This window comes from Podarcis gaigeae, assembly GCF_964106915.1.
Source record: "Podarcis gaigeae genome assembly, chromosome: 6".
NCBI lineage: Eukaryota > Metazoa > Chordata > Lepidosauria > Squamata > Lacertidae > Podarcis > Podarcis gaigeae.
In genome coordinates this window covers 51,023,522-51,039,825 of record NC_139682.1, presented here as the reverse complement: position 1 = coordinate 51,039,825, position 16,304 = coordinate 51,023,522, and the positions used below count along the sequence as shown (strand labels likewise).

At 44.1% G+C, this 16,304-nt stretch overlaps 1 protein-coding gene across 14 annotated transcripts in view; it reads right to left on the bottom strand.

Moving 5' to 3' along the window:
* The window catches only part of RNF220 (ring finger protein 220), a 332,264-nt gene that overhangs the window by 95,338 nt on the left and 220,622 nt on the right, over positions 1-16,304 (bottom strand). For 7 of the 14 annotated variants that reach the window (XM_083742420.1, XM_083742426.1, XM_083742419.1 and 4 more), the window contains one exon: positions 1,845-1,901. The exons of 6 other annotated variants lie outside the window; for them this stretch is intronic. In XM_083742420.1, coding sequence (XP_083598546.1) covers positions 1,845-1,901 — 57 coding nt within the window. Of the gene's footprint in view, positions 1-1,844; positions 1,902-9,486; positions 9,513-16,304 lie in introns of those variants that run through there. One more of the 14 variants, XM_083742417.1, reaches the window with a different exon arrangement.

Genomic DNA, 16,304 nt, shown 5'->3' with positions numbered 1-16,304 from the left:
AGCAGTGCTTTCTCTTAACTTACATTTGTCTCATAGGAACCCAAGAGTAGATCCTGCCAATTTCTCTCACCTAGGCAAAGCAACAATTGCCCCAAATACCACATCTCTCAAGGCTCCTGTATATGTGGCCTGTCTCATGCTGTCCCATCTTCCACACTGATGGAGGCCAGAAGAAAGCCCCAAAACAGGGTGTTCCAAAGCCAATTATCCTCCCCTCATAACCTGCCATTGTGAGCAGTCCAGCTGTAGTTGCAGCAGTGGCTTCACTGCTTTGCAAAACAATTGGAAGGCACTCTAAGGCCTGTGACCCATGAGCCAGGCTGCTAGGTAACTTACTCCAAAGATTTGTGCCAACGGGGAATAAGAAGAGGTTAGGCTGGCTCTGGCATCCAGCGGCAAGTGGAGTGAGTTTGCTGGCAATCCCCCCATTCCCAAGATCAAAGGCTGCTCACCCACTAGCTTAAAGAAGACTCATAGGCAGGGTAGCAGTGGTATTACCTAGTGATTGGAGCGAAGGGTAGCACTTTACCACATTGCAGAGTGGATGCACAAAGGGAGCTCTATGGTACCCTGATTAAGCTGTTGAGGGTACAGCCCTGAAGGGCAGAAGGAAGCAAGGCATGCAAACTAGTCAGAACTAATGGCATACACACTTGGCAAATCTCAGCCGATTCTTAAAAAAACACAAAAACACCTTGACTTAGTTAAGGGTTTGCTCTAGTGTCCCTTCCAAACCTAGTCAATCCTACTAGCAAATGACAGTCAAAGTGGTGGCATTCACTTTCAGTTAGTTGTCCCCTTACTGGTTCTGGGCCCTGGCAAATTCCCAACCCTGATGACTTCTTGAACTGGCCATGTTGGGTAAGACAGGATCTTGGATGAAACCACAGCCCAGTCCAGGAGAGGCAGGTAAAGGGGTGAAACTGAAACCAAAGTGTGCTGAAAAAACAGGTGATTTGGGAAACTATTAAGAGACCTACTTGCCATGCAGAAAAGTAGTTAGCTGTGCTGTGGATAACTTGTCTCACAACGCATTACCACCTGCTCCTACTGCTTATGGGACACAGAAACTGGTTGAAAACTCTACAAGCACTTGCCACCTTGTTTGACCAGAAATCCTGCTGCAAAGTTAGCATCCTGTGGCACCTTCCTGTATAACCTTGTCTGGGTGAAGTCATTCATATACACTGCCTTGTTGCTCTGTGACTGATTACAGTCCCTATTAGTCAGAAGATACCTGATAAGGAATTACATTTCTGAATATAAATGGTTACATTTCTCTGCAGTTCACATTTTCCCTGAGATCCTTGGTCCAGTATGGATCTCAGCCCTTGAACAAAATTAATGTACAGAGACGCTAGCAGGAATGAAGAGCATTAGGTATCACACAGGACTGGGTCACAGGAGGAGAATGTGGAGCAGAGAAAAGAGAGACAAATTACTAAAATTAGAAGGGCCTTTCTCCAGGCTGTAGGAATTCCTTCTTTCTCTCTGCTTGGTTGATTTGTTAATTTCACTCCATTTCTATTTAACGGCTGGAAGGAGGTTCACACTAGGGTGATCCTCCCCCTCCCCGCCCTCCCTGGAGCAAGATGCTTCAGATTTAATAATGCCTTTCACCCTCACTCCAGACAGGTTAAATTTGAAACAATTACATATCAAAGGCGACGGGGCGGGGAGACCCCGCACTGTAATTTTTTTGGTTATTAAAGTAATCTCTCTCATGTAAATTCTCCAGCTAACATGCCACAAACAGCATTAGGAAATAAATGATTTCCCCATGATTCGATTTACTGATACAAAGCACCTGCAACAGGCAAAAATGGGGCTCTGAAATATGTTACCCAAGCTGATGTCTTGCGCTTGCAGGGCTCCCACAGCTGGAGGTCCCTCTTCTTAGCCTTGGGGGGGTTGATGGATGGATGGGTGGATAGGTAGAGGGGAGGGTGGTGTGGGGGGGGGAGGATAGTGGGGAGAGAAGGAATTGTACTTAATAATAAAATTTGTATGCAAGTCGGCATCCCAAGCTAGGGATGACTGATCGGCAGCCAGAAAGTATTAAAAAGCCTTGCTAAACAGATGCTGACAATAGAACAAGACATATCAAATCAGATCTATTCTAGAAGCATTAACACACACACACACACACACACACACACACACACACACACACACACACTTTTCTTCCCAATCACAGCAATATGGGAGACATCAATAAATTTTTATGAGACTTTTAGAAGATCAACATGCTACTGGATGTGACAAAAAAGCAATGTGGCTGTCATGTTCGCTTTGTCGGGGACACTTTAGCCCCAGATGTCGAGCTGTGGCAGCAGTGAGTAGAAATTGAATTTGGCTAGCTTTAATCTGCCTTTTGTTGGCAGATGGCTGGGTGTAGAAAAACGAAGTGAGGAGGGTATTTTGAAGGTGTTGGCTCCTGGGGACTGCAAAGCTTCCCATGCCACCACTGCTTCTTTGTCGCAATCACAGCCCCCTCAAAAATTGAAGACCTAAAATCATCTCAACCTCAATTCTACCTCCCTTCTCAATAGCAACCAATGCGCTTTTTGGGGTCACTGACAAAAAGCTGGTCTTTTGTGCAAGGGAGGTAGGAGGCCATGTTATCCAATTCCTTACCAAAGGGAAGTGTGTTGTGTGTGTTGGCATGTGTGAGATATTTACCTATTTAGAGAGCAACCCCAACCCCTAGATTCACTGGAGATGTTTTCACTGTGGGGAGCCCCCCAAACTGGGTGTTCTAGGGCTGAGTCAGAGACGGTCAGGGGTGTGCCAGGTTCACAGCTCTTTCATTCCCCTGGGAGGCACCAGGATTAGGTCCCTCAACTATGTCTGCTGGGAAGCCAAAGCGGAAATTAAAAAAAGTAGGAGCCACCCGAACAAAAAAGGGAAAAAAACCCTGGCCAGCATAAGCCAGTGTTAGATTGCCCATTACTTAATGTCATTCCCCTCCAGTTAGTTTTGCTCTCGTTATACTATTTTCTTTCTTTCTAACCAAGCCTTACTAAATGATTGTCAAAGTGGTTTTTAAAATCTGTCATCGTGGAGACACCATACTCTTCTCCTCAGGGCAGGGAACAATGGTGGCCCACCATTCCTCTCTATAGCCCTCAGGACTCTCTCTAGGTTATACGTCCTCCTGAGACACACCCCTCACCGGCCTTGCTTTGCACCTTCCTTGAGGGCTTTTGCTTGGCTGGATGGAGGATAGAGAGAGATGTGTGAGTGTGAAGAAACTAGCCTACCATACAGAAGTTACCTTCACATTTATTGCTCTGCCCACTTTTGCCTCTGGCCCTAACCAACACTGACATGTGGCTCTCAGAGGACTACCCAGAAGGGAATGTGGTTCCTATGATGTTGGCAGTTAAATATGCTTTATGGTATTTAACCAATTCTTCCTTTCCATGATGCAGCGAGGAAATGAATGATTCTTATTTTTATTTATTGAATTTATTAGTTGCTTCAACATGCCCAGGGCAACCCAAAGCAACTTACAAATGAATGGACAAACAAACAGACAGACAGACCTTACACCCCACATGGATACACGAAAACCAAAAGTAAAGAGAAATACAATAAAAACATCCCACACATTTCTAAAAGACCACAGATAGTTAAAAGGCCAAAGCTTTTGCCTGGTGTCAGGTGAGTCTCCCTGTGGGGAGCACTCCACAAATGGAGCCACAGCAAAAAAAGGCCTGTTCCTGTGCTGCCACCCTCCGGGCCTCTTGTGTAGGGGGCACACAAAGAAGGGCCTCAAGATGATGAGCACAGTTAAAGCACGTTGACAATATTTGAGGAGGAGTATAAGTGCTTCTGATTCTACTCTCAGTAGTAAGAGCACATGCTGAAGATCATTTAACTAGCGGTAACTAGTCCAGATTAATTCATCTAGAGAATTAGAATGTGATTTTTGTGGGTCACACTTCAGTGCATTAATACAGTCTTACCAGGTCAGGCCAAGGGACCATTCCTCCTAAAAGTATTGCATATCCGTTGCTTCATTATAAGAACACAAAACCCAGAACAGGCTGACACCTCCATTTCAGCCTTTCCTTCTGAGACGGAAGAACCAAGTCAGAGATCATGTTTTTAAACACACAGGTAAGTTAAGTGCATAGGTAAATGTATTGTGTGCAACAAACTCTCTTGTCCAGTCCTTCCGAGAGCAAATCATTAATCGCTAGCCTGATGGTTGGGAAAGTGAGAGGCCATAAGCAAAGAGAAACCTTCCTTCCCATAAACAGTGGTGGCAAATTAAAAATGGTAAAAGGGAAATCACGACCTTTAAAGTTCAAACACTTTCCAGCACCTTTTAAAGTTTTCTGCTTCAGGCCCTTGCAAAGAGCACAATCTTTGGAGACCTCAGAATTCTCTTTAATCACTAAGCAAGTCAGGAGCGGTCTGAAATGATCACACATTTACATAGTAATAACCTCAACCGACACTCCCCACATTATTTCATGGCCAGCATATTGCCACACAGCGAGCGATCCATGTGGTTTAAATTATAACCCATACATAGGAAATTACTTGCTAACTATGATCTTCACAGGTTTGTCTGACACTTCTAATTAAGATGATTTACATAGAATTATCCTTTGAAAGCAAAAAATGGTGCTTTGCTAGCTAATAAAATATAATTACTACATACCCCCCATCCTCCCACCCTTTACAAGTTACAGTTAGTTTTAATCTGTTTGGGGAATTGTTTATCCAGTTCATTATGATAGCACAACTTACTTGCCCCTTTTAGGTAGCAGCAGATCACAAAGAGGCAGGAATTAACAGATGGGGAATAGCTATCATCCCCTAATGAGGCTAAGGGGGAGTTTGTGGGCAAGATTTTTGTTCTTGGGGCTTTGCATATTTCTAAGAAAAATTATTGTTTCCATGTTGATCCACTTTCTACACACAAATATATGTGTTAGCATTTGGCTATGTTGCAAACACATCTGTTATGAAGCAGAAGCACATATTTACAAAGCAATCCTATTGGTGAGGGGAAGAAGAAACACCATATTCCCAGCCCTGCTGGGCTCACATCAGCAGAGGGTAGGGAAAGCTCCATAGACTCTAATGGGAGGGAAATCATTATTTCCTGTTCCAAGGGCATGCCCAGTAGGGAGCTTTAGATCCACTGAATCCAAAGCTTTCCCCAATGTGCCCAGGAAACCCACACCCTTGTTCTTTCTGTTATTGGAGTACCAACAACACAGCTCTCTGCCACCACTATAAGGAAACATCCTGGGGTCCCTCTCTGATGGCAGTCCTCCCTCTCCACCAACGGTGGAGAAGATCGCTGTATCCTATGGCCCCCAGGATATCATTCCAAAGCCATAGGATCACACTTTTAATGAGTTTGTAACACAACTGATCCTGAACACTCAGACTGCAAAGAGTAATTTAATATTTGGCAAACAGCAAGTCAACTGGGAAGTTCTCCAACAGAAACCACATGGAAATGAATGGGAGTTATACAATAACTCAACAATCTATTATCCACTTGAATATTTAATCGGGGGGGGACGGGGGACGGGACGACCTTTGTAACTTCTGCTTCTATGATCACCACTTGGTCCACATAAGTCATCATCTTACTTGCTCTCTTTTTAGTACTCCAATCTAGAGTGGACCTCATTTTCTGTTGTTAAAAAAATACATTAATTTGATTGCTTTTCTATAAACTAGTTAAAAGTGTGTTCTAAATTGTCAATGGCACAAGAGTTCCAGTTATCTAGAGATGCACGACTATGAACTCCCTTCCCAAGTCTTGCCTGATATCTGATGGCTCTACTTGTAGAGGCCCCACTTGGTCTTTCTGAAGAGCAGTTGACACTACTGGGCCAAATGGACCACTAGCCTAATTTAGTATAAAACCATTCCTTATATCCAAATTATGAACAATATGCATAGAACATGGACATTCACACCTTGTCTTTCCCAGTGTTAAGCGAGTCGTTTCACCGGGCAGTCTGAGGGTTATCCTGAGGCATCTGCTTTAAAGAGGTCATGAGCTTTCCTAGCTCCAGCTGACACCAAGTGAGTGAGTGAAACTCTTGACACCTCATTCAGCATCTTAATAGCAGCCTGCCTTATTGGTTTTGGAAGCGTTTAAAATTAAGCCTCTTGATAAGAATTCCTTTTTGGAATAACAACATTTTACCTTGGAATGCACTGCTTACACAATGACATCCAATAGCAAAAGGTGCTACAATGGAATAGGGGCAGTGAGCTGGCTTCAACCATATGAAGTGTGTGTGTGTGTGAAGGAAGGAGGGGGAGAGGCAATAAACAGAGGCAGTGAAAAAGTAAACCGGAAATTTTAAATGTCACTTTTAATCAGTGACTGTTCCATGGGAAGGCTCAACATGAAGGAAGCAGGGATTCATTGTTCGTGTGTGTGTGTGTGTGTGTGTGTGTGTGTGTGTGGACTATATCAGCTAGTAGTCACTGGGAAAATGCTCCAACATGAGAGAAAAATATTGCTTGCCAAATGGGGATATGTAGTGAGTCTGCACACTGCCACTTTTAGATAAAACATAAAGTGGTCTAAAAGTCTGTTTTTACTTTTCTTCACTCCAGCCTCCCAGAAGCCCAAATAAAATCTGAGGATGACATGAGCATGAATGTAAAATTGTTAATCATCCTGGCTTATAGTTTGATAATGGATGTGCTTCAAACCTAAATGAAATGAGGGACACTAGCATAGAACATGGAGTTTTGTTGGTTGGTTCCATTGCTTTGACACAAACTTCCATATAAAATAAGTTCATTTATAGCCTTCATGAATGCAGGCAGTATTTAAAAATCTGACAGCAATCTGTATTAAAATATATATATATAGATGCATAGGAATATGGGCAGCTGTCATGCTGAGTCAAATCACTGACCCATCTAGCTCAGTACTGATACAGACAGTACAGACTCTATTTTGACTGGCAGCAGCTTTCTAGGATTTCTGACAGGAAAATTTTCTCAGCTCTTACTGGAGATACTGGGAATTGAACCTGTAACCTGCTGCACACAAGGCATGTGTTCTTCTACTGAGCAACGACCCTTCTCTTTCCCGCCTGCTATCCTTCCCTGTTATATTTTCATGGTGTACAGCCATAGGTATCCAACTAACTCATTCCATCAGCACAAAGATTTCTGCTTGCACAATGGAACTCCCCCTCTCCCAGGCCCTCCTAAATCTGTTCTGGGTTTCTGCCCACCCACCCACAGAAGATCTGAGAAGGGAACGGGGGGCACACAAAAAAGGGGGCAATTCTGTTGCATGAGCAGAAATCCTCGGGCTGATGAGTTATTTGGAAACAACCCAAAGCTTTAAGTAAGAGTTGCCTGGAAAGTGGTACTAAGGCAGGTGTAGCCTCTGTGTTTTGCTGTCTGAGCTAGGATAGGAGCTTTTTCTCAATAAATTCAGTTCCACCTGACCTCCACATTAGAGAGGGAGCATCTACTCATTTTGACTTAGGGCTTATCCTTACTTGACATTTGCTCCACTCTTTCCAGGAACAGGTCCACACTTTAAAGCTCTGTGTCCGAGCACACACACACACACCCTTTTATTTTTTGCTCTGGAGCTTTCCCCCCAAAATCTGCTCTTTAAAACTGAATCACAGCAAACAGCTATTTGGGATTTCTGCCTAGAAAGTGTAGAGTAAAGGTTTCTGAGGGCTTGTTATAACAGTAAGTAAATGGCTGTCCCAACCACACTTCTATCCTTGCACTAATTCTACCAGTCAGAGACAATAGCAGAATAGTCCATCCACACATGGGACGCAGGTGGCGCTGTGGGTTAAAGCCTCAGCGCCTAGGACTTGCCGATTGAAAGGTCGGCGGTTCGAATCCCTGCGGCGGGGTGCGCTCCCGCTGCTCGGTCCCAGCGCCTGCCAACCTAGCAGTTCGAAAGCACCTCCGGGTGCAAGTAGATAAATAGGGACCGCTTACCAGCGGGAAGGTAAACGCCGTTTCCGTGTGCGGCTCTGGCTTGCCAGAGCAGCGATGTCACGCTGGCCACGTGACCCAGAAGTGTCTCCGGACAGCGCTGGCCCCTGGCCTCTTGAGTGAGATGGGCGCACAACCCCAGAGTCTGTCAAGACTGGCCCGTACGGGCAGGGGTACCTTTACCTTTACCTTTACAGTCCACACATTGGAGCACAGGCAATTCTGTTACAGTGAGAAAGTCTATGGGGAGGGGTTATTGCTTTTGTTTGTTACTGTATAATGTTATGCATTTTTGTGCTTTTATACTGTAAACCACCCTGTGATCTTCAGATGAAGGGTAGTATAGAAATTTTGATAAATAATAATAGTAATAGTAGAATTACTATAGTAATAGCACAGTTGTGTTGGAGAGAGCAACCACCTGACCCTCAAAGAACTAAGCAGAAAACAAATCTACCCTCACAAAATGGGAGGGTAGTGCTGCAGGGAATGGGGTAGACTTTAAAAAGCTTGGCACTCAATGCTAAGCAAATGCTAGCCCCAAGACTCATCTTGGCACTTCCCCAAATCAGCAGCAGGGTAGAAATGGTACATCTGCTGAAGCAGCCAAACTCCAATACAAGCAATTGACTTGCCCACACTAAAATCAGGCCATAGTGATCATTTGCCCTCTTGTTACAACCCTAACCTGTAAATCAGGAGGACCAGTGACCATTAGCCTGCACTATATTTATCAGTGGGGGAACCCCACACAAAATAACACTTGCGCAAGCTCACAATAGCCAGTAATCTCCAATTTGTACACAGCAGCTTCAGGATAAGAATCCATGAATCCAAGAATCCACTTGCACCATAAGATCAACTCAGTGATAAAGTACAGTGGTACCTCGGGTTAAGAACTTAATTTGTTCTAAAGGTCTGTTCTTAACCTGAAACTGTTCTTAACCTGAGGTACCACTTTAGCTAATGGGGCTTCCTGCTGCCGGCGCATGATTTCTGTTCTCATCCTGAGGTAAATTTCTTAAACCGAGGTACTATTTCTGGGTTAGCAGAGTCTGTAACCTGAAGCGTCTGTAACCCGAGGTACCACTGTAAAGGGAAACATGGGTGTGTGTTTTCTTTTAACCAAATGGCTATATTTTGGTTTCCGCTTTGTTTTGCCTTTCCTTATGGGTTGAAACCCAACAAATTCAGCTCCTTAACTCTTCCCAGAAAAGAAAATGACGGGGGGGACGGGACATAAAGCCAGTCTGACAAATAAAGACAAGATACAAGCCGGGGGGAAGGGAATGTGGAGACTGATCTTTGTTACTATAGCTATAATGGGGGAATAATTATCCTCCAGCTGGTAGCTTTAATCCACCAAAAGGACTGGCCTACAGTTGAATTTTGCTTGCAGGGGAAAAAACTTAAGAGACATTTTCCATGAGCTTAGTTGCCCAATCTATTCTGCTGCCCATGCTTCTCCCTACTTTGCCCTTCACCAGGGCACCTGGGTTCACTTTGTTAGCTTACCTGCTCATCATATGGTGCACCCTTCAACAACTAAATGTCCAAGTGGCCTCACAATCACTGACAAATTTAAAATTACAACCTCTATTAACCTTTCTATACACATGGGGAACAGAGGCCCAGATGACTTGCCAGGTTCACTTAATGTCATACAGGGAGAATGTGGTGGAGCTTGAACTTTTGTGTTCTGAGGCCTAGTTCAAGCTCAGTCACATTCAGAATCTCAGCCACAAAGTTAGGCCAAGCTTCAATGTCCCAGTACTGAAGAGGTGCAACAACAGAGGACATGGGTAGTATACAACTCAATTTTATTCAGAGTAGACACACTGAAATTAATGGACCAAACTTAATCATGGTCATTAATTTAAATGGGTCTTCTGTGAATAAAACTTACTTGAATACCACACCATGTCTCCATTTTCACTAATGTCACAATCAGGTCTCTGACCCATCTCAATAGCAAATATGGCAGGGCACGAATTCAGTTTGCCAAGGTAAAGGTACAGGTAAAGGACCCCTGGATGCTTAAGTCCAGTCAAACTTGACTATTAGGTACAGCGCTCATCTCGCTTCAGGCCAAGGAAGCCAGAGTTTGTCCGCAGACAGCTTTCTGGGTCATGTGGCCAGCACGGTGCAACGGGATACTGTAACAAGTGCCAGAGTGCACAGAAACGCCGTTTACCTTCTCATCTGTTTATGTACTCACAGTGGTATGCTTTCGAAACAGCTAGCTTGGCAGGAGCTGCAACAGAGCATCAGGAGCTCACCCTGTCACGCTGACTTGAACTGCCGATCATCTGATCAGCAAGCCCAAGAGGTTTAGACCACAGCATCACCTGCTCCCTTGTCAAGAACAGAAGTTTGAAATCACAACACAAAACAACTTGCCATCCTTAAAAAACAAACTCCTCTTGCTCCTGTGCTTATAATAGAAGCCTGTGACACGGCAATTAAGGAGGTGAAGCTCCTCCAACAACTTATATCTATGCCAGAAAAAGCTTTTCCTCTGCAAATTTTGTGTATCAGGATCATGTCAAAACTACGGGATGTTGACAGAGGCATAGGTGAAGAGTTTGTAGAAAAAATGGCCACACTCAACACGAAGTAAAAATTACTTGGCCTTTTCTTTTGAAAAAGAAACATTCACTTACACTCTTTTGGGCATACACCACTCTAACGGTAGCATACCTGTACCCAAGAAAATGCAGAAGCATGAAAGTTGATGATATGAGCATAAGTCTGGAGAGAGACTGACATATTCATGAATAAAGGCACAGTAGCTAACTACAGCATAACTGTCAATTTCCCCATTGAAAGTAGGATGCCTTCAAAGGCTGAAGCAATCAATGTAAAACCTATTGACTGCATGTACACCTGTATGTACACTGGCTGCCAATTAGCTACTGAGATAGGTTCAAGGTGCTGGTAAAAAGGTAAAGGGACCCCTGACCATTAGGTCCAGTCATGACCGACTCGGGGGTTGTGTTTTTATGTTTTATATATGGGAATGATTAATAAATTAAATGATTCCTAAACAAAATTAATAATAATAATTAATAATCTTCATCTTCATCTGCACTGAACATAAACTAGCGATGAGGCAAAGACTAAACCACATTAGGTTTAGTGATAGCATTGGTCTATGCACAGTTTGTGGACTCTGCTGGACTCCAATGATGTTGTGCCACACACAGGTTTGTGGTGCCGTATCTCCTTGCTAGTGGTGTTCTCGTAACCTTTCAGCTAACAGCACTGGACTATGCAGAAGCTGATAATAATAATAATAATAATAATAATAATAATAATAATAATAATAATAATAATTTATTATTTGTACCCCGCCCATCTGGCTGGGTTTCCCCAGCCACTCTGGGCGGCTTCCATAGAAACCAGAAAACACTAAAATATCATACATTAAAAACTTCCCTGAACAGGGCTGCCTTAAGATGTCTTCTGAATGTCAGGTAGTTGTTTATCGTTTTGACATCTGATGGGAGGGCGTTCCACAGGGCGGGCGCCACTACCGAAAAGGCCCTCTGCCTGGTTCCCTGTAGCTTTGCTTCTCGCAATGAGGGAACCGCCAGAAGGCCCTCGGCGCTGGACCTCAGCGTCCGGGCAGAACGATGGGGGTGGAGACGCTCCTTCAGGTATACTGGGCCAAGGCCGTTTAGGGCTTTAAAGGTCAGCACCAACACTTTGAATTGTGCTCGGAAACGTACTGGGAGCCAATGTAGGTCTTTCAAGACCCGTGTTATGTGGTCTCGGCGGCCGCCCCCAGTCACCAGTCTAGCTGCCGCATTCTGGATTAGCTGTAGTTTCCGAGTCACCTTCAAAGGTAGCCCCACGTAGAGCGCATTGCAGTAGTCCAAGCGGGAGATAACTAGAGCCTGCACCAGTCTTCTATTGGTTGAAAATTGTAAAGGGCTGACTCTCCATTCCTCTTTATGTATACCCTCTTCACCTCTTCTTTCTGTTCTGCCTACAGGGTCTTTGAGTAATGGGTAATGAATGAGACTGGGAAAAGGGCCTTTAACCTGAGCAATTGGGTGATGGTTCACAAGTATCCTCTAAACTTTAAAGATGGGCATCTCCTCCACCTGCCAACTCAAATGTTACATAGCAGAGTGATGCATATTTCCTTACTAAAGCATAATGGCCAGGCCCTGACAACACCTCGATTTCTCTCCATTGCCAAACTTATTTTTAGATAGTATTGCCAGGTTGTGTCCTGCAAAATATTCATATATTTTGAAGCCCCACCACCTCCAAGAAGTGGGAGGCAATGTAGTCATAGTCTTTCTGCCCCCTTCTTCTACCCACCAGCTGGCAAGCAGGGCTCCAAGAATGGATGGAATGGATGGAATAAGCTGTGGCTGCCTCATTTGCTATTGCACTGGGAGATCCAAAGGTATATGCATATTCCCAGAGTTGCAACTGGGCAACACTACTTCAGGAGCAACAACTCAAGACTTTCACTTTTCTAAGCCATAACTGAATGGAGGAAGCATTGATTAGGTATATGTTGCGGAATGGGAAAGGAAAACTAGAAGGAAAAGAACCTTGTGAGGGAACTGCCCTCTCCTTCAGATCTACCAGGCATGAATTTATGCCTTTGAGAGATCCCATTTTGCAAAGCTGAATAGGTTACTGATCTCTCTTTCTGAAGAAGCTGGTAGCAGTAAGCAAGGCTGTACCTTGGAGGTAGAGTACATTCTATGCAAGGGGACATGCAGAAAAAAGCTGCCCTCACCAAGCCCCTCTTGGTGACAAGAATAAAAAATTACACTGCCTCAGAATTTATCATGCACCCAATTACAATGTTAATTGGCAAGCCCCAGAAATCAATTAATTCACAAGTTTTTTTTCAATTAAAAATTAAGATAAATCATAAAAATGTTTCAAGCAAAGGCCAAACACTGTGAACTGCTTTCCGTCTTCCTATAGGGATATATTAGAGGGTTTTTTTGGAGGGGATTAGAAACATAATAATAAAATAATAATAATAATAATAATGATATATATATATTTAAAGTGCTCGTGTTTTTGAAAGCCCGGTTGCCCTTGAGTGTCTTTGGCAATGCGCAAGAGGCCTGTCATCAGCAGGACTGGGCTGAAGACAGATAAAAAAGTATCGACCGGTCGGACACACGGCTTCTGCTTTATTGATCAGGCGGGAATTTAACTTGCTGTGCATATCCACGGTGTCAGCAAGGGCCACAGGCGAAATTAAAAGTACTTGGCTTGGAGATGTCGCCATGATACCATGGGAAGGAGGGGGAGGAGAAGAGGGAAGAAAGAGAGGATGAAATGTTAAAAAGCTGATGGGTGGGGGGGAATCAAAGGGAAACTAATGAGAAAAAAGTTAGCGAATGGAGGGAGATGGGGGGCCACCGGGGTCTAATTCTCACTGAGAGTAATGCTGGCTAGTCACTGTCTCTTTAGATCTCTGCTTGGTTGTCAGGTTGCTTTTAAGGTGAGAGATTTACTATGTATTTCAATGGAGCTTTGTGAAAGAAAAAAGGCCCTCACTCATAAATGTCTCTAATCTCCCTCGCTCGAAGCTCTGTAAGACCTGAGTGTTGGTTGCTTTGGAGGTACCAGTGCGTTGCCTGGCCGGTTTATGTCACTGGGCGTAAATCTAGGAGAGCCAAGAGGTGAGAGCAGTGACCCTGATGCATGGCATGTGACAATGGGACTTATTTATGTTTTATGCACTCCATTTATTCTTATTGGGGGGAAAGGATTACATCTTGCACACCTCTTGAGGATTAGCTTCTCAGGAGGATACTGAAGAGGGCTGGCACTGTCAACTGCTGGATTACCCAGGGAACTTTGTGGTACCTGCTCATAAGCTCCCTGTAGGTGAGTTCCTAGTGGATCAACCCAACTCATGATTACAGAAGGGTAGAAAACACCATATTTCAAACTGGAGTGTCTTACCTGAACTCAAGACTGAGCTCAGTGATTATACTCAGCGTGGCCACTTCCAGACTGTCACAATTTTGCAGGTATGATTCTATCATATACTAGTAAATTTAGATTGCACAATTAAAGTGGATTTGGTGCTCTTAAGTTCTTGCACAATAAATTCACTTCCAAAAAACAGCCACATAATTTTTTGTGGGAAGTAAAGTGATGGGAAAATACACTTTAGAGTGTCAGATAATGGCAATGTCAGGTTGTATGATGTGTGTGTGTGTGTGTATACAGTGCTTTTTTTCTTTAAAAAAATGTTTAGGGGTACTCTCATTTTCCTACTCATATTAAAATACTGCCCCTCAATGAGGCCAAACTTAGATTCACAAAATGTTTAGAGGAATGTGTACCCCTGCTTCCCCCCAGAAAAAAGCACTGCGTGTGCGCGTGCGTGCGATGAATGCTCAGTACACTGGTTATCTGGAAGAGCCCTGTTTTTTATCTCATTCTCTCTGCTATCTCATGTCTGCATAATAGTGCTAATGGAATAGGAGGGTGTTGGCAATGTTATACCAAAATACTGATACAGGAGGAAGGAGGATTTTAAGCACTGGGTGTGCATTCCATACATATGGCTCAGCAAAAATAAACGAGCAGACTAATCTCAGACCACCTAAGGTTCCTGATTCCTGACATATGTGAGGAACGTGTGGCTCTTCATACATTGTTGGGCTACAATTCCCTTTATCCCTGGCCACTGGCCATGCAGGCTGGGACTGATGAGAGTTGGAGTCCAGCAACACCTAGAAGGCCATAGGTTTCCCATCCCTGATGTAAGGATGCAGCCATACTATGGATCTAGTTGTCCTACAGAATCTCAAAGCTCTCAGCTTCTGTCCTACACCATTTATCTAAATAAGAAACTTCCTGCATGTGTTGTGATGTAGAGGAACAATGTGGTATTCAGTGAAGTCGTTGCACTAGTCAAACAACCCCCCCCCTCTCTTCCTCTCTCTGTGTGCCCCATGCCATCCCCAAATCCGCTCCAGAGTGTCAGGGGAAATCCCAGAACAGATTTAGGGAGTATGCTGGGGGAGGAACGGGGGGAATTGTTTCACTGAACAAGGAGAAATCCTTGCACTGAGAGAACTATCTGCTTAATGCTACACTAAATAAAACCCACAGATTTTGGTTAAATGGTAGGGCCACTTATTAACACAAAAGATTTTCTGAGCACTAGATATGCTGAATCAGTGCAAATGCACTCATAAACTGTTCAGGTTGTGCTAATCCACAATTACAAATGAACCTGTAGGATCAGTGCAGGTGGCACAGCCTGAATCAGTGAGTGTTAGAAAACCACAGTGCTAGCTAGCTTTGTTAGGATACCTTCCCATTCACTTTTAATTCAGCAGCAATAGAACAGATGGGCGGGTGGGGAGTTAGCAGGGCTTGGGCTTCAGGTTTTTGTGCCACCCCCTCTCTAAGGAGAAAAGTACCATGAAAGTCGCCTCTCTCCAATGAGAGTGCTCAAACACTTCCATTATCCTTGAGTGCAGCCTCTCACTAGTCTCTTGATCACCTGGAAAGCTGGAAGGAAGCTAGACTGGGATTTGCATCAGGACTGGAAACTTGGCTGAGTGGGCCCTTAGCAATTCTTGAGAACCCGCCAACGCTAGGTGCTGATAAAGCTGGGTACTGACGTTAGACATGCCTGGATATTGCTTAAATGTGCAAATGTATTGGAAATAAGCAAGGTCACTGTAGAATCTCATCATCTTTACATTAGAAGACTGAAAGGCCATTTGCAAGAGTTGCATAAAGGATCCAGAGGATTCTGCCATAACTGGGTGGCTGGGTGGAGGCAGATTACAGGGCAGCTGGGGCACCTTTCAACACAGCGATTCTTTTAATGTTTTATCTTAAGTCAACTATAGAGCTTGGGGGGCCAGCATCTAGATCCCTTCAGTGCTTCACCATGGGGCACTGTCCCTTGTCCCTGGATTCTAACCCAGGGCTGTGTACTGCATGAGCAGCTACTTGGCATTCCGTGGGAGGCAGTGGAAGGGTGGGGAGAGAAAGGGCTGCATGCAAATTTCATTTCTGAGCCACTGGCGCTGTTTCAAGTGCTAGGAGCCTCGGAGCCCCTTCTCAGCATTACATATGTAACAGCCTCATTGAACTTGACATGTCAAATTCAGGCCATTTGTGCAAAATCTCCCTTTAATAATACCGTTTCATTTCACTCAAATGAGACTTGAATGCATGTAAAATGGAAAAGGATATTTAAGCGCTAACATTAGGCAGATGTCTTGCCAGAGGCCGATTGAATATATGAGATTTTGAAGTGGTTAACACGATTTCGCTGCTCCCTCTTAGAATATGTCACCTGCCGGGCGTTTCTT